The sequence below is a fragment of the Terrapene carolina genome, unplaced genomic scaffold, assembly GCF_002925995.2.
Source record: "Terrapene carolina triunguis isolate 2854851 unplaced genomic scaffold, T_m_triunguis-2.0 Scaffold211, whole genome shotgun sequence".
Taxonomy (NCBI): Eukaryota; Metazoa; Chordata; order Testudines; family Emydidae; genus Terrapene; species Terrapene triunguis.
Genome location: NW_020664562.1, coordinates 17,147,771 through 17,164,052, shown reverse-complemented (window position 1 = coordinate 17,164,052; position 16,282 = coordinate 17,147,771). Strand labels below are relative to the sequence as shown.

The 16,282-nt window shown below is 37.9% G+C and overlaps 1 protein-coding gene across 2 annotated transcripts in view; it reads right to left on the bottom strand.

Annotated features, from left to right (window-relative positions):
• LOC113407478 (collagen alpha-1(XI) chain-like) overlaps window positions 1-16,282 on the bottom strand; it is a 223,550-nt gene that overhangs the window by 139,531 nt on the left and 67,737 nt on the right. The window contains exons 6-13 of one of the 2 annotated variants that reach the window (XM_029912430.1): window positions 15,580-15,696; window positions 14,854-14,964; window positions 12,012-12,270; window positions 9,385-9,386; window positions 5,609-5,665; window positions 3,792-3,833; window positions 3,306-3,368; window positions 1,862-1,936 (exon numbers count right to left, since the gene is read on the bottom strand). In XM_029912430.1, the coding sequence (XP_029768290.1) occupies window positions 1,862-1,936; window positions 3,306-3,368; window positions 3,792-3,833; window positions 5,609-5,665; window positions 9,385-9,386; window positions 12,012-12,270; window positions 14,854-14,964; window positions 15,580-15,696 (726 nt within the window). The remainder of the gene's footprint in view (window positions 1-1,861; window positions 1,937-3,305; window positions 3,369-3,791; window positions 3,834-5,608; window positions 5,666-9,384; window positions 9,387-12,011; window positions 12,271-14,853; window positions 14,965-15,579; window positions 15,697-16,282) is intronic. The other variant, XM_029912431.1, reaches the window with a different exon arrangement.

Sequence of the window (16,282 nt, the reverse complement as noted above, 5' to 3'; positions counted from 1 at the left end):
GCTTGTGGCAGTCAGCAGTGAGGGTGTCAGAAGTGTCCTGAGCAGTAATGATCCTCACAAATGCAAATTTGTTTGTGTACCTTCCAAAACTAAGGGACGCATTTGATGGATCCAAGCCCTGAGTGCTATAGTGGGGACCATGAACAACCTGTGATGTTCAGGATAATTGCAGTGACATACTTTCAACTTTAATGACTGATTTATGTATTCAAGGCTATCTTTGCAAGGAAAAGGTCTAAAAACATTTTTTTAATAAAAGCTGAGATTACCCTTAATATTTAGAGGTCCCCTTTACAGTAAGAGGGTGTTATAAAATACATACTCCTATTGTATCTTACTTTTTTTGTTAGGCATTTTAGACAGGGATAATTTTTAAGAAAACTCCCATTATCGGTGCGACTTCACTGGTGCTAGCAATGGTGGGACCATTGGTAGACAGGCCATCAGCATTTTTTTTTCATCTATGTTCAGAGCAGGGTTAGATAACACAGTGGTAAAAACACCAGCCGTTGGTCTATACAAGCATACCAACTCTTCCTAGCAAGGCTGGAGCTACACCAGTGATACAGAAACAGTGAGAGGTTTCCCTGAAATCTTTGATGTAGACAGTCTATTGAATAATGCAGTCCAAGCTGTGCTTAAGACACTAGAAGACCTGATTTCAGTTCCTCGCTCCACCACAGACATCTGGTGTGGCATTGGTAAGTCACTCCAAGCTGTGCTTAAGACACTAGAAGACCTGATTTCAGTTCCTCGCTCCACCACAGACATCTGGTGTGGCATTGGTAAGTCACTCAGGACCAGATTTACACAGATCTAAAGATGCAGAGAGAGGTGCCTAGTGGGATTCACAAAAGTGTCTGAGCAGGTTGCCTATAGGTGATTTATTCCATCCTTGCCACACCTAGTAGAGCACACTGTTAAAAGTATGAAGTACCCTTCTCTGAAAGAGTGACTAGAGTTGGAAGAATAACTTGTGAATAATATTCCTGGGGAACAATCGTATTTTTATCAAATAATTATTGGTGAATAAATGTTTCCATCATTCTACTAATGATATATTAGCAGAACTATACTGCAGGTGCCAGCTCAAAACACAGCTCATAACTTTTCACCGATTGTTCTCCAAATAGAAAATAAACTTTCCACAAGCTTTCTTTCCTCATTCTTACTAACCAGTGATGTAATTCCCAGATATCCAGCAGCAACTACAACCAGTAAACACTTCTATCCATCACATCTTACCAACTGTACTTCACTATATTTGCAATCTGTTTATTAATTCCTATGACGGTAGCTGCTGCACCTTATAATGATTTACACTGATATATTGCCGTTCACACCAGCATACTATACTAGCTTTGGGCTTGTGCCTGCTCCTGAATCCTGTGGAGTTTTGCTATGGACTCCAGTGGAAGCAGGATTGGGTTGAATATGTGTGCACACCAAAGGCCAATCTTGAAAGGTGCTGAGCATATTATGTCAATGAGATTTGAAGGCAGGAAGCATATATTGGCTTTGGCTTTCAGGTGTGCCACACCCAAATAATTTGAGACAAGTAGTGGAGAATAATACCATTGACAATTGAAAATTATAAAGGTATTTTAGCAGGCATAGTGCAATCACCCAGGTTTAAATTTGGCCAGGAAAACCAGGACTAACACTTTTTCTCTTGTGAAAATTAGCAAGTGATCTTCAAGGATCACAAATGTTCAGAACCTCTGCTGTACATCTCTTTCCAAACACAGAACGTGCTGTAGAACAGGAGATTTATTTTGTCTTTTTAATTCATTCCCTTCTTTGGAAGCAAAAGCATTATTTAATATAAGTTTGACCACTCTGTAACCCTAACAGGACTTACCGGCAACATTAACATGGTACCTGGGGGACCAGGTAAACCATCAGCACCTGGAAGGCCAGAACGCCCTGATGGGCCCTGTGAAATCAAAAGGAAATGGAGATTAATTAAACACATCTTGCTAGTTACAGGGCCACATGTATTCATTCTTGTAGGTTGTGAATACATTTCATATGTGTTTAAAAAAAACTATCTTAAGTGGCATAAGCTAAATTTCTAAACGAATCACTTTGTAATGCTAAAGAAGTAGGCTTTGATGCAGCACCAGGATATGCTAGTACAAATCTCTGCATTCATATGGAATTCTAGTGAAATGATTAGGACTTTACAAGGGTAGACCCCAGTGCAGAAACATGACCTTGATGTGTCTATTGTGAGAGCTGTTTCATGTAGAATTTTACTGATCACTTACAACTTTACAAGCAAAAGGAATATCACCCCAAGCAAGTTTATTATAATCATGTTAAGTTTCTGAGTTACTTTATCAGTTTAAATCCACAAGGATATATGGAATTATTAAATCTATAAGAATAAAGGTTGAAGAAAAATGCTTATGCCAGTCCGTTTTCTACATGTAGAGTGTGTGGTATGATTTAGAATTCTAACAAAAATGTCAAATTATACAGTGAACAGTTGCTGTATTCTCAGTGCCTCCCAGAAACAAATATTTCATGAACATGCTAGCCTTTTCAGTAAACTGTCACTGGTAAAGCTGAGTGACATTTATTTCATGTCTATTGCAATAGAAAATTTTCCTGAACTGAACGCATTTAGGCTGTTTTAAAATTATACAAAAGGCCTGCGAAAACACTGAAAACTTAAGTAATGGTTGCATTAAATACATGACTTTAAAATGGGTTTTCTTAGATTATCATTTTAGGCATGACCACACCTTTTCTTTCAAGAACCATATCATGTAATGCTAGCTAATAAGCTCATTTGTCTTTGCACCATCAAAGATCACAATATGTCCAACATAGTTCAGACAGACAGTATCCATTGTGTCCATCATTTCAGTGAGGATTTTGTTATTGTATATCATCACCTTTATTCATCTCTTCATTTCAGTGGTTTATTGTTCAAACATTTTGTTTAAATATCATTCAAATTTATATCAGAGATTTGTAAATGGATTTTTATGATTATTTAATTACATTTTAAAATCATTCACACCAAAATAAAACAGTGAGAGTAGGGTTAGATAGATACTATAATCTTAGAAATGCATCACAGGGACATTGCTTCTTTCTCCTGTGTTTTCACTATGTATTGCTACTTAAAAAGAAATATTGACCAGATCCTCAGCTGGTGTAAACTGGTGCAGCTCCATGAACTACACTTTAGCTACCTCAATATACACTAGTTCAGCATCTGTCCCATTTAAATCTTACAATGATTAGAGCAAGATATACCATTAATAAACTGCATAATCCATATTTTGACTTACCCTCTCACCAGGGTCACCTGGAGGACCAGTGGGACCCTGTAAACCTGGGGGACCTGTAAGACCCTATGAAAAAACAGACCATAAATGGTTATGCTGAATGACCGATTGTATCAGTGTGTTCAACTATTGTCTACAAAAACTTATGTTTAAGACCCATAAATGATTATCTCCAAATAATAAGGTAGATTTTTTTCTATATTAATGTATAGTCAGTTTTTCAAAATTCTGGGCACCCACAATTGGGCCAGATTTTCAAAAAAGTTCTCTGCACCCCAGTGTGCTCCCACTGAAAACACTTGAGCTGAGATCTTCTGTAAATCTTGCCCTATTCTACTGTGTTGAGTACATTCTACATGAGAAATGGTGTCTCTGTTTTTAAATATGTCAATTCATAAGTACCAAAGCACAATGAACACACTGAATGCACTAAAATGAAACTATAATTAAACTATGAAAACCAAACAAAATGAGAAAATATCCACTTACTGGAGGTCCTGCTGGTCCTGCTGGTCCTTCAACAAGCATCCCCTATAGAAAAAATGACACCAGACTCATTATCTTTTAGAGAAAGTGTACAAAGCAAAGAATAAATTACAATTGCAATAAAATTAGCAAGGAGTCTTATGACATTATAATCCTTATGTTTTCACTTCCATACCCATCTGTTTGTTCTCATCAAAGCACAACAAATCTTATCTCCATAACTACTAAGGTTAACATTTTCTCTCAGGGACTATAATTTTTACTTTTCAGTGCATCCATTGTAGTATATAAAATAATTGCACAGAAGTTTCCTAAATTACCCTAGGCAATGTCACACTTTCTGTGCTACCAATTTTCAAGAAAAAAACATTAGCAGAATAGGCACAATGGTAACTCATATATGCTGATTTAACATTATCCTGGTTTTGTTCCATTTTATGCAAGGACAGTTTTGCTGATGACTTCCGAGGTACAATTAGGAAGGAGATGAACTGTACCTTATAGTTTTCCAACTTTAAAAGTGGGGAAGACTTACAGGTCTTGACGATCTTGAATTACTTGCTTCATGGAGTTATATGCCTGCCTACACACACACACACTTATGATATCATCCAGAACCTTCTCCTGAAACCATGCTTTTGGTATCAAACAGCTGCTCTGAGGATTTTGCTCCAAGAGGAAATTCAAAATGGAATATTGGTGAAGCCTCTATTACTACAGTAGAAGCTTTAAAAATATTGGGTTGGCTTCAGAAACTTCCTTTTTACACATAAATGTGGGAGGTTTTTTAGCATGGTATGCTGTATGCAGCCTGACTCACAACTGGTTTTTAAAAAAATACTGCTAGAGAATTTAAGTATAGCAGTGGGGAATGACAGTAGTTTATAAGAACCAGATATTTTCTGGGATAATGAAGTCTGAGCTTTTCCATATGTCATTGTCATTGCGTTTCATTCCTGACTTGCAACTCATTCTCTGTTACCGTCTTTTACCTTTTGTGACCAGTGACTTCTAGAAACACTAAGCTCTGTGATAGTTTTGTGATACAAACTGCCATTAAAAACTAATTAAAAATTACCACACTTATTTCCACTCCAGTCAAATATATGTTTGGAGAGCCATTCAGACTTCCAGGGGATTAAATGACAGTAGCACTCAGCTTCTGCTAGCCACTCTATAAAGTTAAGACAAGATATTGCAGTATTTTTTTAAAGCAGGTTTATAATATTCATCCAAACTACAATGCTACAACATAACTGTGTCTTAGTGTAAAAGCTGCTTCACTGCCTCCATTGCTATTCACAGCTGAGAGGCATTCTTTAGGCTGCTCCCTTACCATGTGCTAATGTTCACAAATTTGAATGCAGGATAAATAAGCAGAGCATCAGTATGTTGCTTCATGATGGTGCTACATGACCCTGTGCTGCTGTTTTTATGTATTCATGTTACAACATCAAAAGCAAGTATTTCAGTAAACAAATATAGGGATTTTGTTGGCTGGTCTCATGATGTGTGGGACAGTAAGATGAAAACTAACAGGAACAATTCTTCTGAGGCTATTTATTTTATGTCCACAAGAAGGTTTGGTCTGTCTTAGGGACATCATAGTTGGCCCAGTATATGGCAGAAGGAGGTGTGTCTGTGGGGCTCTTCTTTATCATTTGTGTTGCTAGTCCACAGAATAATACTGGTGATAGCACTGGAGGAGATCACATATAATATCCTGACTTCCTAGCCATACGTGACATGGTTTGGCAGTGAAATTATCTATGAAAATCCCATGGCACTTCATAAAAGAAAATCTCCACCCATGTACTTACAGGTTCGACCACAGCTGGTTCTCCCTTCTGTCCTTTTTCTCCATAAGCACCATGCACCTGCCAAATGGAAAAAAATGAAAATATACATTAGGCCTAAGAATCCTGTGCACTCTGAGAAGCACAGACACTCTGTTATTTAAAACTAAAGCTGGAGTGGATTTGTGCCGTGAAAAATGTATCACAAACACAAATCTTATCAAACAAAAGTGTTAAATATTAAAAAAATAGGAAATCAGTGGAATAACATTAATTATCTAACTAATCCTGTAGCATCTATAGCAGTAAAATTCCCAATGACTTTTTCAGTGGGACTTTGCATGAGGATTGTAGGATTAGATCCTAAAACTGTGTGTGTGTGTGTGGTGGGGGGAGGATATTATTTTTAATAAGCTTATTTTTGGCATATCACACTACAGGTGATGTGATCGTACAGAGAATGGGAGCTTCAGAAGGTCTTGTAGAGTGGCTGTACACTAAATCAAATGACTTTGGGCAGTGGTTCTCAAACTTTTGTACTGGTGACCCCTTTCGCACAGCAAGCCTCTGAGTACGCCCCCCCCCTTATAAATTAAAAACACTTTTAAATATATTTAGCACCATTATAAATGCTGGAGGCAAAGTGGGGCTTGGGGTGGAGGCTGACTGCTTGCGACCCCCAATGTAATAACCTTGTGACCCCCTGAGGGGTCACAACCCCCAGTTTGAGAAACCCTGACTTTGGGGATGGTTGACCCACTGTGCCAGGAGGAGGTGGGAAAATGTTCATGCTCCAAGGTTTGCAGCTGCAGAGGTGCTAGGGGTGTGTGTGAAGGCAAGAGGCTTTTGTAAAATAGCCTCTTGTCCCTCTAAGCATCCCCACATGCATCCTTACTGCTCTCTTTGTATCATACTGAGGCAGCGGAAGAAGCAGGACTAAATCTAGCCCTAGTGCTGCAGTTACTGTCTTGTGGAACTAAGAGATGGAGGGAAGGGATGAGAAAAGATGAGTTACTTGTTCTCCCACCTCCCCTGATTGTCATGGAGATAATTTCATTCCACTGGGCCCCAACTTGTCACAGGCCAGCAGCTGCATTTTGTAGTGGGGTCACCGCTCCTTGGGCCATACAGCCAGGCTAGATTTCACAGGGCTCTCTTGTTACTCAGCCAAGAAGGAACCTGCTGTTCCAGCACTGGGATGTCATTTGCCATGCCCCTAATTTAATTTCTTGTTGTCCAAATGCCATATACAGCATCAAGTTTAATAGGCAGCAGGTTTAAAACAAATACAAGGAAGTTCTTCTTCACGCAGCGCACAGTCAACTTGTGGAACTCCTTACCTGAGGAGGTTGTGAAGGCTAGGACTATAACAGCATTTAAAAGAGAACTGGATAAATTCATGGTGGTTAAGTCCATTAATGGCTATTAGCCAGGATGGGTAAGGAATGGTGTCCCTAGCCTCTGTTTGTCAGAGGATGGAGATGGATGACAGGAGAGAGATCACTTGATCATTGCCTGTTGGTCCACTCCCTCTGGAGCACCTGGCATTGGCCACTGTCGGTAGACAGGATACTGGGCTAGATGGACCTTTGGTCTGACCCGGTACGGCCGTTCTTATGTTCTTATGTAAGTCTAACAAGAGTCTGTGACTCCATGCCTTAAATGGGAAAAGGATCTGAGCGACCATGTAAGCATTATCCAGCTATCTCAAGGATGGCCTTGAGATAGCTGGATTCTGGAACATACGAATTAGCTTCTGTGATTTCAGACCTCTTTTCAGATTCAGCACAACAAAACGTGCTGGGCCCAGGTATATGTCCTCAAAGCAGCAGAAAATAAGAAACCAATAGGAAAATAAAAAACAAGCTAATGCCAGAATGCAGTTACGAACAGCACAAGCTGTAAACCAGAGACAGAGAGTACTAAGTTTTGTACAAGTCATCTGGTGGCACCTTAAAGACTAACAGATTTATTGTTGTTTTTGTAGATACAGACTAACATGGCTACCCCCTGATACTTGTACAAGTCATGGAATTTATGATTCTCCCCTTTGCCACTGCTCTCCCCCACCAAACAAAAAATTATCTGTTATTAACTTGAAATTTTTTCAAGTTGGAAGCATAGATTTCTGCACTGTAGAAGTTTCCAATACAATTCTTGTCTTCATCCTTGCTGCTTCTTTTGATAGTCATAGACATCCAAGGACATCAACTCATATATGATGTGCTCAAGTAATAGTCCTTTGCAGACTATGACTCTCAAATGGTGTAAATTTGAAATGACTCCATTGATTTCAACAGAGTGACTCCAGATTTACATTGATGTAACTGAGAGCAGAATTTGGACATATGTTAAAATAATAAATTAATTTAACTTGTGACATAAATTACATATGATAAATGTAATTCTCCATTTATGCTACATTTTTATGCTAAAATTTAGTCTACTTTTTTATTTATTTCTGCAAGCTAGGCCCTTTGAACCTTTTTCAACACCTTACAGATTGAACTTCTCCATTATGCTCCAGCTCCCTCGATCTTTTTCTGTCTTTTGCTTATGATCATTCTAGCTACAGAGTGCTGTATATGGCTCTCTCTAGATCTGTCAATACTCTACTGAATTAGCCAAAAGTTTCTCTGTACAGTGAAGTCTTGCAGTCCTTTCTCAGAGCAACTGACTGTGCTGTCTCCACAACATGGGAGTGCAGGTCACTAATCAAGTATCAAAGGGGTAGCCATGTTAGTCTGGATCTGTAAAAGCAGCAAAGAGTCCTGTGGCACCTTATAGACTAACAGACGTATTGGAGCATGGGCATGCTTTTACAGGTCACTAATGTATATCTCTGTGGTGCGTTTCCATGACACTACAACACTGGTCCATTCCTGTATCACTTTGTGGATAATTTCACTTAAACTGAAATATTTTGGGACAAATTTTCAAAGAGTTGAGTTGTTTGCAATTGTATTTTGCAGTCAGAAATGCAGGCACAGATCTGAGTACTGGTGCCTCTAACAAACTGATTGTGGGTACAGATCAGATAATTAGAGGAAAAAGTACTCAGTTTTGCATCTGCCATTCTTGCATACGCCAAGAGCACCTGCAAAAAAATGGAGGCTGAGTCTCAGTTCTTTGGAAACTTATCCCTTTAGCTTAAAGCTATGAGTCATTAGAAAGACACCAAAACTCTGATACGACAATATGACTTGGTAGGAAAGGGGGAGATTTTCAAAGTTCAGTAAGGAACTTGCCTCCCATTTACTGCCTATGGCAGCTGGATCACTAAATGCTTATTGTACCTTTGAAAATCTCACCCACAGTTAATGTTTGATATTGAGATGGTGTGAGATGGGTTTTGATTTTCATTAAATATTTATATTTGGATTGTAACAACTGCATCTTTTATAAGTTTATTTCTTATTAAAATTTACTGAAAGCTAAAAGGGACTAGAAAATAACCAGATGCAGATGCTTTTTAGATTAAGATACTATATAGCTACTTGATGCATTTAACCTGGCAATTGGGGTAGTTAACCCCTTGTGCTGTATTCATTACCTTAGGCCTTTAAATGGACACTTAATGAAATATTAAGCAATATTTCTTTAATTAAGTAATATTCTCCCACATAATACATTTGTTTTCAAAGAATGAAAAAGTACATTTTCTCAGTCATTGTTCTCTCACAGACATTAAAAGGAAGTACCACATACCATATAATCTTCTGCCATTGATTTTTGCACAAAACTGCCTTTGATGCAGAAAGATGTCAGCACATGGCCCATCAGCTTCAAAATGTGCCTACATCTTGAGTGTCACATACTTCTACTTTGAGTACCAGTAAAAACATCACCACCTATCACTCCAGATACCACCAGTACTTGTAGTATCTTCTCATATGTGAACAGGATATATCATGGAACTGCAGACGGGCACATGTTGAGTTGTTAACGAAACACACCATATGTTGTTATATTTGGTTCAAACATGTGGTGTGTTTTTGTTTGTTTGTTTGTTGGAGGGGGGGAAGTTATTTTATATTTGTGTTTTTCCTGGGCTGTTTTAATGCCCCAAAGAGCCATTTACGTAGATGTAAAAATGCACATTCTGATAAATGCCTTTAGGATAGCAACATTATTCTGGTCCTCAAATAGCTCCCCAATAAATGAAAAATAATGAGGACATAGTTGCACAAACTATATTTATATAGAGAGAGAAATTAAAAAATCAAACACCGATCTCAATGATTGTACACATTTCTACTTGAAATCAATATCCTTTGTGGTCACATAACGCTTTAGTTCTGCTAAGAAAATTTTGATTTTAGAAAAATATATGCAAATGGTTTGGCAATTTTTAATGCCCTGATTCTGCAAACCTTACTCATGTGATTATGCCCCCTGAGATTTGTGAGATTACCTACATGAATAAGTGCTATTCATTATAAAGAAAGGTTACAGAATCAGGATCCGAGATTTTTTTAAATTTCTTTTCTGCTGAATGGATATTTTCTTTGAATTTTACTCAGGCTCTGGACCAATATGTTTTTAAATAAGATATGGCACTGCAGAGCAACCAGATCAATCAACAAATATGATAGTAAAAATTAGGGGGTTGAAGTTTCAGAGAAGAATCACTCAACACTGTGTGACATTGAAAATGAAGTGCTATGTTTCTCTATATATTTTTACCACTCTTTCCCCTTCCAGTAGGGCAGCGAAGCAAACATATACAGCTGTTTGGCCACACATTAGTAACACCAGTTAGACAGGAGACTTCACATTCTTTATCCATGATCCAAAGCCACTTATCTTGCCCAGCAACCAAGAAGAGAAGCTCTTACATGAATCCTACTCTCCATAAGTCTACACAATAATGTATCATTTACCTTATGGTATCAGTGAAAATAGCTCTATTCTCAGGGTATGTTTTAATTAAAATTAAAGGGATTCATATGTAGGTATCATTAATGCTTATGGAGGTTAAGAGCAAAAAACATTTATAACAGCAGAATATACCTCAATTTTGAGAGTACAGAAGAAGGGAGAGTTTTTTCTCATTCACTTTTACACTGCTCGTTAAGATGTTACTAGCTAGTGGTATTACTCATGATTTGGGAATGGGGGTGGGGGAGTTGTGTGCTTAGCCTAGAAGTCTGCTAGGTGAGACTGGGAGTTTTCTAATGAGACTCTAGCCTGCCATTCTTTAATCCCTAATCCTGTTAGGATCCCTTGACAAGGGGGCAGGGCTAACTCAAGGAGAACCAGGGTTTAAAAAGCCAGCTCCTAAGCAACTAGAGGAGCTAGCATACAGGAGCAGCAAACAGGGGAGTTTTGTGAGGGAGTTCTGCCTCAGTGTGTCACCATCTGTGTCAGGAGGATGATAAATCCAAACTAATATCACAGAGGCATTGATAAGATTTATTACAAATACAACTACCACTGCATGGTTGAGAGAGGAGCAAAGAAGCAGTAAATGGGACATAAAAGCCTGGACCTGAAGGTTAGTGGGGAGAAGCAATTTCATGGCATGCCCCCATCATTTCCTAGGTAAGCCCCTGTTTGAGTTTATGTGCGGAATACCAGGACAGGTACAGAGCAAACACTGTACTCAAAATGCTCTCCTTCTACTACATGCAGGGGCTACCCAATCAGACATCCAAATGGGAGTATTAGTTCCCTTTGCCTTTTGTACCCTCCTGGGAGAAATGGGCAGTTTGCTACTCTGAAGGGAATGGTAAAGCCAATAGATACTAACCAAATGATTCTGTTTGGGGGAGAAGAGTCCCTATACAGCAGCAAAGAAGAGAAGGTCAACCCTGAGTATGATTCACAGGATCATCCTGCTTTCCTATTGGATCCTCAGGAAACATGGAGTTGGCAGGCCATGAACTCGACCCTCTCTGCAAGACAATGGCTCTGTCGCTTTTGAGGGAAGTATCAGTGAGCAACACTGCAGGGTTCTCCCACACGGGGTTCTGGCCTTTGCTTTCCTACTCTCATGGATTTTTTCACTGATGCGGAGCAGACACTCATACACATTTAAACAACTATTTAGCATAATAAAGTATATTAGCTCAAAAACACTTATTTCGTCATATAAAATGAATGAAAGTGATTATAATTCATGCACTTATACCCATAAGTAGGACTTCCATTGTTTTCCAGCTTTAGCACAAATAATAATTTCATTTGTTTCAAGAGTTTTCCTTAGACATTCCAGAAGAGAAAACAAAAGGAGGTTCAGTAATGTAAATGAAAATAAAAGTTTAATCCAAAGCCCACTGAAGGTGATGGGGGTCTTCCCATTGCCTTCAATGGGCTTTGGATCAGGCTCTATATTCTCAAATAACTGACAGGAAAATCTAGACAATTATAAAAGAATTGCTAACTTCAATCAATCTAATACTACCATATTTTGCCTGGAACCAACTTACGCTTGTTTCTGTGATATCAGTCTCTGCTGGAACACCTGGACCAAACTCCTCATTAGTGGGATTGGTTGGTTTCTCTTCATATTCTTTATATTCATAAAAATCATATTCGCCTAATTCTCCATCTACCAGAAGATCAGATTCACTGAGGTCTACTCCTCTGCTTCCATATTCAGTATCCTCAGTTTTTTTATGTTCTGAATCATAATCCTCTCCAGTTAGGTATTCTTCAGCAAATACTTCTTCAACAGGATTATGCTATTCATATATGCAGCAAAGTTTCAGGGAATAGGAGGAATATGTGGGTTACTGTTAGTAAAGCAATGTATGCATTTGGAGACTGACAGTGATGACTTGTCTAAAAGAAGACAGAACAGTAGAAAAACAGCATGTTGTCTTTTAATTAGATTCTGAAGAACTGGGAAACCAGCCTTCCAAATTAATTAAAAGATCATTCTATGCACATGAGTATGTACAAGGAAATAATGCATTCATACACTTTATTGGCATTTTTTCCCCAAAACATTGAATCTATTACTGCATATGCAATACGCTATGTGCATTTGCTCGCTCAGTGTTACTTCTATGCCAAATACATCTAAGTTTCCTTGCTTGGTTTCACACGTTTAATGTCAAACATTTACGAATCATGTGGAGTACAATTAAACACATGCATCCCAATAAGCTGTAAACTAATTTAGACTTGCTTAAACAATATCATTCTAATTAGTAATGTGCAGGAAGTGCAAGCATTTCTTTAGTTATGTACAGCATTCTTGACTATCTTGTGTCAATAAATAAGTGCCAAGCTAAATGTTTCAACTTTTTTCGCCCTTCTAATGATTTTGCAGCATATCTATCACTCATACAAGTCTTGGTTCACATCTTCCATAGCAGTTTATATTTATATATATTGGTTCAGTCTAGATTCCAACTGCAAAACTCATAGAAGATGAAGTTGAACATTTCTGAAAGCTTCCTTCCTCAATTATGAAAACAGTGTAAAACCAAGCAATCAACTTATAAGCACCAAAGCTTTTTAGACAGCATCTTATCTCAGATGTACAAAGCAAATTGGAAAAAAGACTATGGATTTTTTATAAGACTCTTAGAAGGAAGGTTTTGAAAGGATCAGGGCCAAAATATTGCATATATCAGCCGTATGTCCTGGAATATTGCACAGAGGTGAATTGATTTGTCCTCAAACAGTGCATCTGAAATCATTAACAATATATTGGTACGATCATGATGGCATGGAAATAGATGGCAATTAAAACAGAAGGCCAGATTCTGATTTCATAGCAATGTAACACCAGTGTAATTCCACTAACTACAATATAGTTATTTCTGATTTACATCAGTATAGATCATTTTTGGAAATCAAATACTTCTTTGCTTATATGTGAAGACCTGAGTTCAGAGTTCTGGGTCAAATTTTTCCTTTATGTAAAATACCTGCAGGCAGCTCCCACTGAAGAAAAATGTTGGCACTCTGAGTGGTTCTCACTACAATAATGACATTGCATTATTGGCTAAACCATTGTAAATAATGCCAGAAGTTTATCTACAGCTCCCTCCAATGTCTCATGTTGTTCATTTCATCAACTGTTGCAAAATAATCATGAAACCTTAGAGTTCAGGTTTTGAAAGTAGAAAGTCCTGCTGTTCACATTTAATTTCTAAGATGAACAAGATGGAAGTAATTAAATCAATTTGCCTCTTTTCTTGTTCTTCATCAAGTTATTAAAATCTGTTGAACTGTTGGGTGGCTGTTTTCCAGTTCCATCCTGGAAAGAAGATGCTGAGCAATTTCAGCATTTCTTTTCATGTTCACATGGAATGAGCCATGATTGTAGCTTTAGGAAAAGAGTGAAGTAGTTTTGTACATCTTTTCAAGCACTACATGTTCATTCTGAAAGGATTATGTAAAAGAAAACCTTAAAAAAATGTCTTGACCATAATTAGCCAGCACGTTACTTAATGTTATTTAAAAATAATGAAATAACATTCAGGCTTTTGACTGTGGCTCTCTAAAAGCATTCATTTTAGCAGGGTTTGTAATCATCATTTGATTTTTTTCATATACATAGCTCAAATATATAATTATTGACAAAAAACAAGCAAGGAATGTTCTGAATGAATATAGCCTTCACAGCATGCAAAAAATTTGTTTGTTCTTCTTTGTTCCTTGTTAAAGGAAATGATGGCTTTTAACTTGTTTCAATATGCTGCTCTTTGCATGAAGGAAAATATTTACTTTCAAAAATTTCAATTGGCTGAATATCAAAATAAGCAGTTTTAAGCAACAGCAGAGCAGTGGTTAGTTTCCCTCTTTGCTTTGGTTCAGTATTAAAATCGTAAAAGAGAACTTTCGGGGTCCAGCATATATTTTTCATATAGGGATTGATCCACCACAGCAGAGGTGCAGAATTTTGAGCATATAAGTGTAAGGTAAAAAGTGAAGAGCAGGATGGAGAGAACGGGAACCTGTTCCTGCTTTAAAGAGAGTAATGCTTTGCTACTCCTGCTGGGTAACAGGCAGAAGGCCCAAAAGGGCATGTAGCTAAGTGACTCATTTGTTGTCTGAGGATTTTACAGCATTTACTTGAGCAAACTAGAGCCAACTGGAGTTTTGCCCAAGAAAATACTGTAAGTTTTGAGCCTAGTTGTGCATTGTTTAAGTCCCATCAATGAAAGTTACCCAGAGGCACACAGGGAGAAGAGAAGTTTTCTCTTTCTTGTTCTTCCTTTTGTAAAAACAGAGAGTGATTGTGATGTGTTAGCTATTAAAACTTGATTTGTAGAGTATCTTTGCCTGTACTTTTCCCCAGTCCTCATTACCTCATTAGCTTCAGTTGTTTGCCTGGGAGCCTCAGTCTGGGAACCCTCTGAAATCCCATAGTCAGTTTCAGTCACGCTATATTCTTCTTGAAATTCATCAACAATATTGGCCTATGTTAAAAAGAAAATGCATTATTAAAAATGTAGAAAAAGGCAACGATTCAGCAGGAATCACTATTTAATCAGGTTATGGCATTAGCCGCAGATGTATTCATCTAGTGGGGTTAGGGCTATTTATGTCTCATGATCAGAGATCTTCCAGTCTTGGCCTGGGAAAGATCTTGATTATTTCTTTGCTACCTTTACCCCTAGTTTGCCTTTTGCTGCTGCCTGGTAACTTTTCTTCTTCTTGGATGCAAAATTTTCAGATTTTTTTGTTGTGGCCTTTGTGGGTTTGTTCTTTGAGTTGGTGGCCACTGTCCTCTTCTTCTTTTTGGCTTTGGCTTTCTTTTTCTGAAAAATGTGGTGAAAGATGGAATGGAAAAACATAAATAAAATGAAAAAGAAATGCAGAAAGCATGAATGAAGGAAAGGGAGGCAAAGGAAAAATGAATGCTGTAAGTCATGATGCCTTCCATTGCAAAGTGAAAACAAATGTTATGGATACACAGGAAAGGAGTGAGTGAAAGGAATATGATAAGTTTGATAAACAGATGACAAAAAACGACAAACCACATGACAGAGGACAGCAGGACACCGCACAACAAATGGACCAGATTTTGTTACCTCTGTTTGTGCTATTGTCTCCTCGAATAGTGGGGGTCCCTCTGTTACTGTGTCAGACTCTTTATAATCTGCTTCCCCATACTCATAGTCATATTCGATTAAATCTTCAGTTGTGTACTACATTACAAATGGAAAAATATCAGGCATTTCTATGTTAGTGGCAGCAAACTATATTAGCAGTATTGGAAAGCATCTTAACCTTTACTTGGGAGTAAAGTTTAAGGGGATTAAGGCAGCATGAACAATTCAACATAGTTATTCATTGAAAAAGCACTCATTAGCAAGATTTCTTATTTTCTTTTTTATAATACAATTCAAAAGTAATGAAAAAGCAAGTACTGGTGACAGGAAAATGAGCTTCTTTATTGGGCTGCACAGAATAGTCAACTATAATTTGGATTATGGGGAGTTCCCCACTGTCATTTAATGAAACCATATATTTATATGTCTCTCCAGATCTCTCTACCTGGATTCCTCTCCCTACATGCCCTCTGCAAAGAAGTAGCATATTTCCACAAACTGTGATTTCTAGAAATGGTGTTCCATTTCCATTACTGAATTGTCACGTCCTGAAGAATAACATCTGGAAAGGCTGGACTTCCTGAAAAGGTAACCAGAACAGCCATGACAGTGTCACTCCGTAAGTAGCCAGAATAGGAAAACAGCTAACTTCCTACTCAGGTCAGAGGCCTTTACCCCTCAA